General features: G+C 50.3%; 1 protein-coding gene across 1 annotated transcript; it reads left to right on the top strand.

Moving 5' to 3' along the window:
* The first annotated feature begins 6,795 nt into the window (after positions 1-6,795).
* B3gnt6 (UDP-GlcNAc:betaGal beta-1,3-N-acetylglucosaminyltransferase 6) lies at positions 6,796-9,002 on the top strand. Its single transcript, XM_020167014.2, has one exon. It carries the CDS (start codon positions 6,796-6,798, stop codon positions 7,927-7,929), a length of 1,134 nt encoding a protein of 377 aa, XP_020022603.2. The 3' UTR covers positions 7,930-9,002.
* The last annotated feature ends 5,059 nt before the right edge of the window (positions 9,003-14,061 follow it).

The raw sequence follows: 14,061 nt of genomic DNA, 5'->3' as shown, positions 1-14,061 counted from the left end.
TCATTTGCTCCCAGATTTAATCGTTGCTTCCAGCCCCTTGGTCTTTTACCTGCCATGAAATTGCCGGTAAGTTGTTAGGACTTCCCTAATCCTCTAGACACATCTCCCCATCTGAAACCTGCACTCTACCTCTCCCCCTTTCTCCCACCACCCTCTTTTCTCCTCACCCTTACCCTTCACTCTTCTCCAGACCCTCCCAGACCCTCTAGGTAAGAACAAGGAGACTGAGAGATGAGCATTCTTACAAGACATCCTATAAAGTCACCACTCAGGCCTCAGGTCTCCCTCTCTCCCCTGAACCACTGGACCACCTCTCCCAGGGTCCAGTGTGGGATGCTACAAAGGACTCTTAAAACTAGATAAGGACTTGAGGAATTTTTCAAAGGATCAAGTTAAAATGCCAAGTGTGACATTCAAGGCTCTCTCACCATCCCTCTAATCTACTTTTGTACTTCACTCCTCAAACCCCTTCAACCACCCTATAGCTCAAGTGTTTCCCAGGCACTCAAGCTGTGTGTTCCCTCCCCTATACCTCTGTCCAGCACACCTCACCCTCTCCTTGCCTGCTGGGAAAGCTCCTTACCATCTTTAAACTCCATATGATAAGTGAAACGGCCATGAATTTCTGTAACTCCTCCTCCCTCTGCATCTGGAGCGGACTTGTAATACTTTGTCTAACAAAGTGTGACAGGAGTGACCTTGTGCAAGTGCTGCAACCCACACCTCATCACCATGGAACCCTGAGGCCATGCCATGAACAAGAAAGCATGGAGGAGGGAGGCTCAGCTGGACCAGCCCAAGACCCTCCCAGTCAAACCATAAATCTTGAGAAATAATGAACCATGGCTGTCTTAAGTCCTTAAGTTGTGGGTGACCTCGTTCCATGAAGTTCCCTCCTGATGTCTGTGTAACGTCACACCATCTTACAATCCTTGTATGCCTGCTTCCCTTCTCCCAACGCATGGCAAGTTCCTTGAGGACCAGGACTGAGTGCAGTTTGTTTCTATGTTCTGAACACTCAAAGTTGTGGATGAAACCCTTGACCCCTTGCCTTTTTCAGAATACTCAGGGGTAACTCCATGATAAGAGTGTGTGCTTAGCCTGCACAAGGCCCTAAATTCAATCCCCGCCACACACACACACACACACACACACACACACACACACACTCCTCATACATATGAATGTGAACATTTCACATGGAACTTAGTGAACAAAGATTTGTGAAGTCCATCCTATGTTAACAGAACAGCCCCCAAACCTGGAGTGGCTCTCAATCCAGCAGGAAACTGATGTCTACAGTGCAGCATTAAAATGTTTCTGCACAGTTGTGTCTGGATTACTTGGGGAGCAGGGCAATTGATGGGTGGAGGGGTCAAGAGAAGTTTCCTGGAAAACTTCAGAGTAAGCAGTCAAGATCATCTAAAGAAGCTTGGGGCGCCCTGCCTCTTTCCACCCTCCCCTGAGGAGGAGGAGTTATGGCATGGATTGGTCAAAGGCATGAATACTGAACTAAGCCAGTGTGTAAACTAAAGTTTTGCTCCCAGGCTGGGGATGGCTCCTGCCTCTGTCTCCTGACTCAGACATGCAAGGTACAATGGGGACCTGGGGTTCTTCCTATTGAGAAGGAGGTGCATTTTTCCATCTCCCCACTCCCCTTCTTAGAGCACCAAACAAGAACCATTAGGGGGCCAGGAAAAGGACCCAGGACTGCATGGGTCTCACACAGCACCCATGGTTAAGGGTTCGCATTGAGGGTTACCCTAACAGGTAGCAGGTTTCTTTGCCTATGGTATCTGCTGTACAAACACTTCTCCAGAACTCTATGGGGGGCTAGGGGGCTGGTGGGTGCCCAGGAATCTCTGTTCCAGCCATCTGTCTTAAACTAGAGGAGAGAATAGCCAGAGTGGTTTTTGGAGAAGAGAGGGATTTGGGGCAGAGTAAACAAGGCGTAGAGCAATAAACAGACTGCAGAAGACCTGCAGTGAGAGGACTGCAGGGAGCACTAGACCACACCCCAGAAAAAGCTGATCCACTTGGCTCCTCCACCCATCAATTGCCCTGCTCTCCAAGTAATCCAGACACAACTGTGCAGAAACATTTTAATGCTGCACTGTAGACATCAGTTTCCTGCTGGATTGAGAGCCGCTCCAGGTTTGGGAGCTGTTCTGTTAACATAGGATGGACTTCACAAATCTTTGTTCACTAAGTTCCATGTGAAATGTTCACATTCACATGTACGAGGAGTGTGTGTGTGGCAGGGACTGAATTTAGGGCCTTGTGGAGGCTAAGCATACACTCTTATCATGGAGTTACCCCTGAGTATTCTGAAAAGGGCAAATGGTCAAGGGTTAGCCAACTGCTAATGTCACTGTAGTACTTACTACCTGCCAGGCAGAGTTCTAAGTGCCTCATACTAATTAACTCGGAATCTTGAGACACTGAGATAAGGTTCAAAAGGGTCAAACAAGTACCAGATATGTCCTCTTTCACCAATTTTGCATCAGAAAAGCGACAGGATCTGTTAACCTGGACTTACCAGGAACTGACCTGAAGGAGGAGGTACTAGAGCTGAGCTGAGAGACAAGGGAACAGGGCTAGCAGAGACTGGCAAACCTTACGGTGCAGGGCCCCAGGGCACCTGAAAGAGTGCTTTAAGAAAAAGGGGTCCAGCAAAAAGGACCGCAGAGGAGACACGCAACGTTTCAGGGTGAGCAGAGCCCTCAGGTTACACAGTGGGGCATCCAAGCAGAGGGAGCAAAGCAGCACTACCCTCAGAAGCAGGCCTGGCCCCACTCCATTGCCTTTTTTCTGTGGACAGCTGGCTGTGAGCCAGGTTCCTGGAGCAGGCTCATCAAAGAATAGGCAAGTTTCTTTGAAACAGGATTTCCCACTGCAGTAAGGCTAAGGTAAACTTTTCTTTCTAAAAATGATTCCGGGTAGAGGGAAGTGGAGAAGAATGCTTGTTCTTTCTCTTTTTTTTTCTTGTGTATGTGTGTGTGCACGTGCGTGTGTGGTACTTGGGATTAAACCTAGGGTCTCATGCATGTTGGGCAAACACTCTACCACTGAGCTGCATCACTAGTCCTTTTATGTATGTATGTATGTATTTATTTATCTGTTTAGACACGTGGTCTCTAAGTTGCCCAGGCTGACCTGGAACTTGCAATCCTCCTTCCTCAGCCTGTCCAGTAGCTAGGAGTACAGGTGTGTGCCACCATGCCCGGCTAGGAGTACTTTTTTTTAATTTTTTAAATTTTAAAAACATTTGTAAGGCACTTTAGTAGTCACACAATTATTTTCCTTTTTAACAAAAACAGTTTGGAGGCTCTATTTATTTATCTATTTATTTATTTATTCATTTGTTGGTGGGACTTAGGTTGAACTCAGGACTATCCACATGCAAAGCAGGTGCTCTACCATTTGAGCCACACCTCCACAATTATTTTCTTATTTCATCAAATGCTGACTATTAACCTCATTTTTTTCACAAGAGGAGACTGAAACCTGGGTTAACCAGCTCATGAAAGGAGCTGGGATTCAAGCCCACTTGTTTGGACTCCAAATTCTATTTTCGTTTGTATTTATATATATATATATATATATATTTTGGTAGTATTGAGATTTGAACTTCATGCTCCATGCTTGCTAGGCAGGTGCTCTGCCAGCCCCATAATTTTATTCTTTCATTCACTGAAAAAATATTGATTACCAACTTCAAATATGCCTGGCACGGGACTATGCCCTGAGTACCTACGCCGGCAGCAGACTCAGCTCATCTTGCTGTCCTGTGACAAGCAATGGACACCTACAGTGAGCCTTTCTGACGGTGGTCAGGGTCACGTGACATGCGTGCACAGGTCTTGCACTGCTGCCATCCTGCACTGAACACTTGCTCTGTGCCCACTCTGAGCTGGACACTGCGTATGGCCCATAACACACGAGCACCAGAGCGCAGTTCAATCCAGCAATGCCGATGGTGTGCAAACGACTCTGCCCAAAAATATTTATTCAGCACATACTCTGGGAAGAGTAGTCCTTTAACAGTTGTTTGTTGGCACCTTGATAATCACAGTAGCTAAGATTTACTGAACACTTACTATGTGTCAAGTACTACACTACATTCTTTACATAAAGTAGTATTCCCCAAAACTTTTTTTCCTGGTACTGAGGTTGAACTCAGGGCTTCCAGTTTGCTAGGCCTGGTTTGTTTTGTTGAGATAGAGTCTCAAGAATTTTTTATTTTCTTTTCTGGGGTAGCTTCAAACTGCAATACTCTCATCTGCATTCCCCACATAGCTGGGATTACAGGCATGAACCAGTGTGCCTGGCCTTCACAAAAACTCTTAAGAGGAAGCTGGGTGTAGTGGTACACACCTGTAACCTCCCCCCACTCAGGAGGCTGAGGCAAGAGGATCTCAAGTTCAAGGCCAGCCTGTGCTACATACAGAGACAAAAAAAAAAAAAAAGAAGAAGAAACAAAAACAAAAAACTTTAAAGAAGCAAATATGAGAGATCCTAAGTCAACTTGCTCAACCAGTCGGCTATGATGGAGGTGGAATTTGAACCAAGGCAACCTGCACTTACCCCCCTGTGTTGTCCTCTCTCCCAGCCTATGCAGGGCACTGGGGACATACAATGGTAAATGACACAGATGTGGCCTTGCCCTGGAGATGCTTATAGGCTGGGAGAGAAGGTGGCCAGGGCATGACTAGCAGGGCACCCGGTCTCCTTTGAACTCCACTAAAGCTTCCCCAGATATATGCCTTTTCCTGTGCATCAGAGGCTGAGCAGATGTTCAGTAGGCAGGGGCAAGGTGGGAGTCAATATCCAGGTTGTGAACAAAGCGCCAGGGCAGGAAGAGGTTTGGCTGTGACATGGCTAATGCCCAGGCTATGTGACTCCCAGGGAGGCTGGAGGAAATGAGCAGGAGGAACGGTTTATCCTGCATACCTGCACTGTTCAAAGTTTACCCCAGTTGCTGCAGGGGAGGGTTGGGCTGGAGGGATAAAAGGAAGGAGAGCGCAGGCAGGAGGCTACTCTGTCTGCTTGGATTATTAGCCTGTTGTGGCGGGAGTGTGAGTGTGGAACCTGCAGAGATACCCTGCAGTGACCCAGCGTGAGTATAGAAATGAAGGAAAAGAGAGTGTCAGTGAATGATTTTGGGTGGTGGCACCCTGGGGCAGCCCTGGGAGAGAAAAAAAGAGTTCAGGTTGCCTGGCAGGTGACTTGGAGCTGCTAGGGAGCAGGTGGCTGGCTGGACCTGTGACTCTGAGAACAGGAGATGGTGCTGAAAGAAGGCAGAGTGTTTAAGAGTTCTGGAGACCTCTCATTACCAAAGAGCAGAGCAAAAGGAACGGAGAGACATGGTGGGCACAGAGGGAGGAGAAAAGCCAGGAGGGTGTGAGCCTGCAAAACAGGGTGAGTGGAAGTGCCCCACATGTGACAGAACCCCATGCGACTTGAGTTTAATGGGGCACAATTAAGTTGGGGAAAGGTGGTTGTGATGTGGGATTTGTCCTGAAGGCCACACATGGGTGCACCTGGGCAGGCTACCTACAGGAGGGGTCCTGACCTTGAAGGTTTGGGGAACAGCTTAACACCCCAGGCAGGAATAGAAGCAGGTGGAGTTGGAGGATGCCAGAAAGTCAGTGGCCAGACCACATTCATTTAATGCCCAGCAGCCCTGCAGAGTGGCCATCTACTAACCCTTTCCTACATATGGGGTGGGGAGGGGGGAGAGAGAGAGAAATAACAAGTCAGTTCAGATGGTGTGGTTCCAACAGGTGAACCCAGAATTCTGGTCTCTTTTAGCCTTGTGACCTCATCCTCTCCTAAATGGTCTTATGGAAGGGAATGGATTAGAATGAATTCAGGCTGGCTGGGCACTAGTGGCTCACTGCAATCCTAGCTACTTGGGAGGCTGAGATCTGGAGGATCGTGGTTTGAGGCCATCCCAGGCAATTAGTTCATGAGACTTTATCTCCAAAAACAACCAGAGCAAAATGGACTGGAGCTGTGGCTCAAGCAGTAGTGCTCTACTGCTTTGCACTGCTTTGCAAGTGCAAAGCTCTGAGTTCAAAACCCCAGTCCCACAAAAAAGAAAAGAAAAGAAAAAGAATTCAGGCTGGACAGGAATGCAGAGGAGGGAAGAATGGTGAGAGAGGTGCAGAATGCAGAACAGAATGTGGGGAGTGGATATAAGCTGAGGAAATGGGGAGGGCTGGTTAGGCTTCTAGGAAGAGAAACTGGGTGAACCCTGATTCTGAGGTGGGAACGGCAGATGTGCACACTCAGCAAAGTGGAAACTTTGACTTTCGATAGATACAATGAGTCTGGCTTGGCTGACTTTTAGGAGGATATCATATGGCACTGAGAAGAACATTCCCAAATGTGGGAGCCCTGACATCTGTGTTTTCCTTCCTTTTATGAATTTATTTTATTATTTTATTTATTTTATTTTGCTGTACTAGGGTTTGAACTAGAGCTTCACACTAGCAAAGCAGCCACTCTAGCACTTGGGCCACGCTCCCAAACCTTTTTGCGTTGGTTATTCTTCAGATAGGGTCTGGCTAACTTTTCCCACTGCTAGCTTCAATCACAATCTTCCCGTCCAGTAGTTCAGATTACAGACATGAGCCACTTCTCCCGGCCCCTTAGATGTTTTCTTGAAGTTTGGTTTCTTTTTACTTCTTAGCAGAGTCAGAAAGGGCTGTGGTTGGGTTCTGGGGAAAGAGTGGCATTCGGTTGATGTCAAGGATTCCTGGCACATCTCTGCCTTGGTTTCCCCCACAGATGGCTTTTCCTCGCCGCAGGTCCCTTAACCCCAAGACTCTGCTCTTCTTCCTGGTGGGCGTGAGTTTCCTAGCTCTGCACCTGTGGCTTCTCGGCGCCCCGCGGCCGCCGCAGGAGGAGAAGCGGGACGGCCCCACCGCCGCCGCCTCGCAGACCCCGTCCCCGGCGCCGCATCGGGGACCGCGGTGCGTGGCCAACGCCTCGGCGGACAGCACCGCGGACTTCCAGCAGCTGCCGGCGCGGATCCAAGACTTCCTGCGGTACCGCCACTGCCGCCACTTCCCGCTGCTCTGGGACGCGCCCGCCAAGTGCTCGGACCGCCGCGATGCCTTCCTGCTCTTGGCCGTGAAGTCGTCGCCGGCGCACTACGAGCGGCGCGAGCTCATCCGGCGCACGTGGGGCCAGGAGCGCAGCTACGGCGGGCGGCCGGTGCGCCGCCTCTTCCTGCTGGGGACCCCGGCCGCCGAGGAGGCGGCGATGGCGCCGCAGCTGGCCGAGCTGGTGGCGCTGGAGGCGCGCGAGCACGGCGACGTGCTGCAGTGGGCCTTCGCCGACACCTTCCTCAACCTCACGCTCAAGCACCTGCACCTGCTCGACTGGCTGGCGGTGCGCTGCCCGCGCGCCCGCTTCCTGCTCAGCTGCGACGACGACATCTTCGTGCACACCGCCAACGTGCTGGGCTTCCTGGAGGCGCTGTCGCCCGAGCGCCACCTCTTCGTCGGGCAGCTCATGGACGGCTCGGTGCCCATCCGCGACAGCTGGAGCAAGTACTTCGTGCCGCCGCAGCTCTTCCCCGGGGAGGCCTACCCCGTGTACTGCAGCGGCGGCGGCTTCCTGCTGTCCCGCCACACGGCCCAGGCCCTGCGTGTCGCCGCGCGCCACACGCCGCTCTTCCCCATCGACGATGCCTACCTGGGCATGTGTCTGCAGCGCGCCGGCCTGAGGCCCAGCGGCCACGAGGGCATCCGGCCCTTCGGGGTGCAACTGCCCGGCGCCCAGCGGCCCTCCTTCGACCCCTGCGTGTACCGCAAGCTGCTGCTCGTGCACCGCTTCGCGCCCTACCAGATGCTGCTCATGTGGAAGGCGCTGCACGACCCGGCGCTGAGCTGTAGCCAGGGACACCGGGTCTCCTGAGGGCCGCTGGGTGAGAATGCATCTTTCCTGCTCGGATCCGAACCCCACCTGGCGCACTTGGAAGTCACCAAGGGGGAGGGATCTGGAAAATACTGTGTCCTGGTATATTTTCCCGGCCCCAACTTCAGAGGTCCTGGCCTTGTTGGTCTATAGGTGTTCGCTTTTTGTCTTTAGTTCTTCGGGTTGGTCTAATGTGCAGGCTGGCTTGAGGACACTGCGTTAGGGGTGTTACTCATCCTTGCAAGGCCAGCACTATGGCACCTCTGCAAGCTTTCCAGGGCACCTAACTCCCGTACTCCACTCAGTGTGGGCAATGGAGCAGCAGAGGGATGGGCGCGACAGTGCAGTACAAATAGGAACTGTCATTTCCATTATTTCCTCTACAAATGACTGGAGCCCAGTCATCAGGTGGCTGGGCCCTCCCAGAAGTCAGTCCACATTTGGAACTGAGCAGCACCTGGCAGCCTTGTCCCTACCATGTCCCAGGACTCTTGGGAAGTCAATACCCACTCTGCAAAGTAGCAACTGAGCAGAGCAGGAGGAGGAGGCAGCGTCACGTGACTTTTCTGCAGCCCTGACCATGGATTTCCCCCTCCCCCAGTAACCACAGCCCCTTGTCTGGCCTTGCTTCTGAGTGAGCCATCGCAAGTACTTCCTACCGCTATAGGCGCACCTGTCCCAGTGGACTGGATTGTCTCTGCGAGGACACTGACTTTGTTTCCTCTTGCTGCTGTAACAAATTCCCACAAACTCGGTGACTAAAGTCTACACTCACACATTATCCTACAGTTCTGCCCTGTTATCAGGGGCCCTCAGTCCTTCCCGGATGTTCTAGGAAAATCCATTTCTTAGCCTTCTCCAGTTTCTAGAGGCCTCCTCTCCATATTTAAAACCAGCAATGTGTCATCTCTTTGTGCCTTGAATGATAATGAAATAACAAAAAGTGAATAATCAGCTGTGCTTTCTTTCCATAAACCCCCGATGCACATTCTGAATTCTCTGCTCCGAGTGCTATTTGTGGGGCGCTTAAAAGTGTCAAGAAAACGAGAGTGCTGGGGCCAGGATGCGGAGGTGCCCTCGGGAAAGTCTGAATTCTGTGCTTTGACAGGCAGGGCACGACCACCATTTTGCTGGTATTTCACGGCTTGGAAGGGTCGGAAAGCTGCAGTTAATGTATCTGCTGTGTGACTCTGGGTCCTGGTCACTCCACCTTTGTCCAGGCGCAGAGAACGCTGCTCGGGCCGCTGCCCATCAGGTGTGCCTGGAGCCACCGCCCAGCCGGTGTCCGGCTCACGGCCACCAGGGGGCGCGCCCGGCACACGGTGAGTCCGTGACGTTCCCAGTTCTGAGTCAGCCGTGGTCTCTCCCTGCTCACGCGAGTCCGGCGAGCTGGACTGCGGCGCCAGGTGGGCGATTTCAGGAGGCGAGGAGTCCGAGGGAGGAGACGAGCCTCCGATCTCCAGGCGCCCTCGTTAGAATGGCCGCCGCGGAGATGGATCAGGCCCTGCGTCCGATGTCATCCGCCGGCCCTGCTCCCTGCGGATTCCAGGAGACACTCCCTTAACGAGGCCAAGGAGGACTTTGATACCCATTCATGTCTCACTCACGAGGACAGATGCAAAAATCCTACATAAAATGCAAGGCGTAGTCAGGCGTGGTATTGAACACCTATAATTCTGGGGTGGGGGGGGGCCGGAGAGAGAGAGAGAGAGAGAATGAACCCTTCACACAAAAAAATAGGGCTGGGTGACTAAGGTGCAGGCCCCGAGTTCAAGCCCCAGTACCGGCTGGAGGATATAACTCAAGAGAAGTACGGGCATCTCAGATACAGGGAAAAACATTGATAAAATTCAGAGTTCAGGGCTGTAGCTCACCACTTACCCAGCATGCTGGCTTCCATTTCCAGAACCACAACAAAGAAAAAACAAATCAACATCCGTTTGTACTTTTAAAGAAAATCATAGTAAGACAAGATGAGATGTGCGTGCTCATCATTACCCCTTCTGTTCAACATTGTCCAAGACTCCAGAGCACAGGAAACAGGACACAAAAAGACAATGATTGGAAATAAAGACATTTTTCAAAAGTCCCAGAAGTTTGTAAGTTTATCAGCTCCAATTCCCCTTTCTATAAGAAACCACCTCCCCCATCCTGAGATGAAATTCTCATAGGACACAGCTCCCCCACACACATATTTTCAAAAATTCAACATAGTGGTCGGGCACCAGTGGCTCACACCTGTAATCCTAGCTACTTTACAGGTTGAGATCTGGAGGTTTGTGGTGGGAGGCCAGCCCAGGCAAATAGTTCTTGAGGAACTCCCCCTACCTACCATCTCTTAAATAACCACAGCAAAATGGACTGGAGGTTTGGCTCCAGCCATAGAGCACCTGCTTTGCAAGCTCAAAGCCCTGAGTTCAAACCCCAGTACTATTTAAAAAAAAAACAAAACTGAATCTAAAAAAAGATATGCATGAAAATAAGTTTCTGAAAGTATTTTAAATATTATAATACATCAATTAATGTAACGAGACGCCATGTCACAGTTAAGTTACAATTAAGTCTCTGATATCCTTAGATTCTGGCCACCACCAAAAAATGACTATTATAACCCACATTGGCAGATGTGATCTTTCTCAGATAGGAATGACCTTCCCAAGGCCACACAAGTTGTCTATTGGACATGGAAGACTAAGTGCTCGGACCTCCTGCCTGCCCTTCCTGGGCTCTGATCACTGCCCCAGCTGCCTCTCACCTCAGAGGCTAGAGCTGCAAAGTCCAGAGGTCAGGCCTCCAGGCTTTAGAGAGAAGGAGGCAGACAGCAATTTGACTGTCCATTATCTTTATAGAGTCAGTCCCGCAGCTGAGTTGGTCCTCCCTTTGCTCTACAGCACCGGGAAAACTGCCAGTCTCTTAGTGTTAAATCACCATTCTAACAGTTTCTGCAGAGATGGGTCCTCCACCCTGGGACTGTCATTTACAGACTAATTCTATCATGCTGAAGACTGCTCCTCCCCTCAGTGACAAACAGCTCCATTAACGCATTTTTCTCAATAAGGAGCAGTCTTTCCAGAAGATTAATCCCAGAACACAGAAATGACATCAGTTCTTAAAGTGATCTTTCATCCTGCTCCCAACAGTTTTAAGCAAGAGTGAGGGACTGAATGTAGATCTGTGCACATTCAATTAAAATTCACAAAGGTCGTAGGCTGCTGGGGTAGAAGGATGAGGGGCAGGAGAGGGGGGAGTGGGGACAGTGCGGAGGGGGGACCATGGAGCCAGGAGGACACCGATCCCAGGGAGAACCAGGACTGAAAGGGCCTGGGGCTTTGGTGCACTGGGAGCAGGGTGAAGAAGGAGGAGGTAAGGACAGGGAGAGGCAAGGTTGATTCCTGAAAGGTGGGGTGAGGCCAGAGAGAAAGTCTGGCTGGGCCTGGCCCTTACGTATGTGCCTTAGGCTGGAGAGGTCTAGGGACAAGTTCTGTGGGCTGGAGCTTGGATGACATCTGAGCAACCATGCTAGAGAGGGAGGGGTCCCAAGAGCTTGGGGGACAAGGATGTCACTTGCACCCACACCTCTCATGAACTCTCAGGAATGGGGACAGTCACTTGGGTGCTGAGAGTCCTGCAGGCAGTCCCCACCCAATTGCAGCTCAAATGGGTGTTCGAAGGGCGGGCTGTGAAGCAGGTGCTTCCTCCCACACCTCAGGACCCTCAGGGTTCCTTTGGCAACAGAACTTCTGTCCCCAGGCCCCAAGTGACACCAGATCCACCTCTTCCTGGCTGCCCTCCAGACCTAAATGTCTTAAGGTCCAGCCAGGATCCTTCAAGGGACTGTGGACCCCTACCTGGGTATAGGCAGGTGCACTTCCCCTGGGTCTCAGATGGTCCAGGGAGGACCCCTGACTACCCTTGCTTGCCTAACTGGGGACCCAGGGAACCAACTTTCCTTCTTGATGGAGAGCAGGCTCCAACTCCCTCCGCTTTCTGGGGCCTTGGGCAGGATTACTGTGCCCCACCCCCCAGGGACTCAGGATCTACATTAGTAACTCACAGGGCTCAGAAGGGAGGATCTTGATAGGCTCTCCCTGAGCCTTAGAAAACTGTGGCAAATCCTCAAGAAGCTAAACTTGGGGGAGTAGGGGTTCCCTAGTTTCTCTGATGGCTCAGCATCAGAGTGTGTGCTTAGCATGGAAGAAAGGAAGGAGGGAGGGAGGGAGGGAGGGAGAGAAAGTAAAGCATGGAAGTACTACTGTAGGACTGGACAACTCTCCTCCGAGAAATACCCATGAGAATTGAAATCAGCGTCCACACGAAGACTTGTACAATGTTAATAGCAGCATTATTCACAGTAGCTTGAAAGTGGAAAATCTCAAATATCCTTCAAAAGAAGAATGGATAAACGAAATCTGGACTATCCACACAATGGGTATTATCCAGCCGTAAAAAGGAATGAAACACTGATTCATGCTAACAGCCTGATGAGCCTTGAGAGCGTCATGCTAAGGGAAAGAAGGTGACACAAAAGGCCACCTATCATGTGATTTCATAATATAAAATGTTCAGAATGGGCAAATCCATAGACACAGGAAGTGGGTGATTAGTTGTTGCTAAGGACCGTGGGGAGGAGGAATGGAGAATGACTGCTAATGGGTATTGGTTTTGGGGGGGATTTGGGGGCAGCACTAGGGTTTGAACTCAGGACCTTGTGCTTGCTAGGCAAGCGTTCTACCACTTCAGTCAGACCTCCAGTCTTTAGGATATTGGGTTTCTTTAGAGGTGATGAAAATGTTCTGAAATTAGACGTGGTAATGGCTGCACAATTTTCAGAGTATATTAAAAGTACTAATTTTATTTTTAAAAGATTATTCTTAATGAATTGATGCTGGAATTGAACCCAGGGCTTTGTGCTTGCTTAAGGGTGTGCTCAACACCCCAGCCTCTAAAGGATGAATTCTATGACATAAATTATATCTCAGTAATAAAAGTAGAAAAAGATACGGTCAGAGAGGTGTCCCCCTCCTCTTCCCTGCCATCCCACTCCATTCTCCATTCTTCCCACCCTTTCCACCTGCCCTACAGGGAGCCTATATCTGTATTCTCTGGTCTATCCTTATATTTCCTCTGCACAGATGAGCATTATCTGCATGTCTGCCTGTGTGTGTGTGTGTGTGTGTGTGTGTGTGTGTGTGTGTAGCAGCACTGGGCTTTGAACTCAGGGGTTCACACTTGCTAGGTAGGTGCTCTACCACTTGAGCTACACCTCCAGTCCTTTCTTATGTTGGGTATTTTCGAGATAGTGTCTCGCAAACTATTTGCCTGGACTGGCTTTGAACTGAGAGCCTCCTGATCTCTGCCTCTCAAGGAGCTAGGATTCCAGGCATGAGCCACCAGCACACAGCCTTGTCTGTTTTCTTATATTCTTCGCTTCCTCATGTAAAGTGGAGGGTTCTGGAGACAGTCTTTTGACCTTTGCTTTTTTATTTTTCTTTTTCAAACCCAGGGCCTCATGCAAGCTAAGGAAATGCTCTACCATTGACCTCCATCACCGGCCCTGAGTGATTTTTAAAATGCAGGGGAGTAACAAAATATAAACAATGACTCAGAAACCGATGGAACTAAGAACAGCTCAAAGGTCATTTTGTCTTCTACTCCCTTTTGCATGACGTCTGCTTTGCCTAGGAGTCCAACGTGACCTTTCCATGTCCTGGCCACTAGGGGAAGCACCATTAGCAACCACTCCCAACTGGAAGTGGTTTCTTTATCTTCTTTCTTTCTCTCTTTCTTTTTCTTTCTCTCTTCTCTCTTCTCTCTCTCTCTCGCTCTCCCTTCCTTCTCTCTCTTCCTGTCTCTCCCCCCCCTCTATTTTCCTCCTCCTCTTCCTCTTTCTTCTTTTCTCTCTCTCTTTCTCTCTCTTTTTCTTTTGAGACAGGGTCTCACTATGTAGCCCAAGGGTGACCTTGTACTTGGAATCTCCTGCCTCTGCCTGTCAAGTTCTGGGGTTGGGGGTTATAGGCATGTACAACCATGCTGGGGCCCAGCTGGAAGTTCTGTGTTTCTGACTGAACCCTTCCCCCTGCAGTGTGTACCCCTTGCCTGAGCTGGCTTAAGATGGTAAGTTAATATTCCCCC

This window comes from Castor canadensis, chromosome 1, assembly GCF_047511655.1.
Source record: "Castor canadensis chromosome 1, mCasCan1.hap1v2, whole genome shotgun sequence".
NCBI classification, from domain to species: domain Eukaryota; kingdom Metazoa; phylum Chordata; class Mammalia; order Rodentia; family Castoridae; genus Castor; species Castor canadensis.
This window is presented reverse-complemented; position numbering and strand designations above follow the sequence as displayed.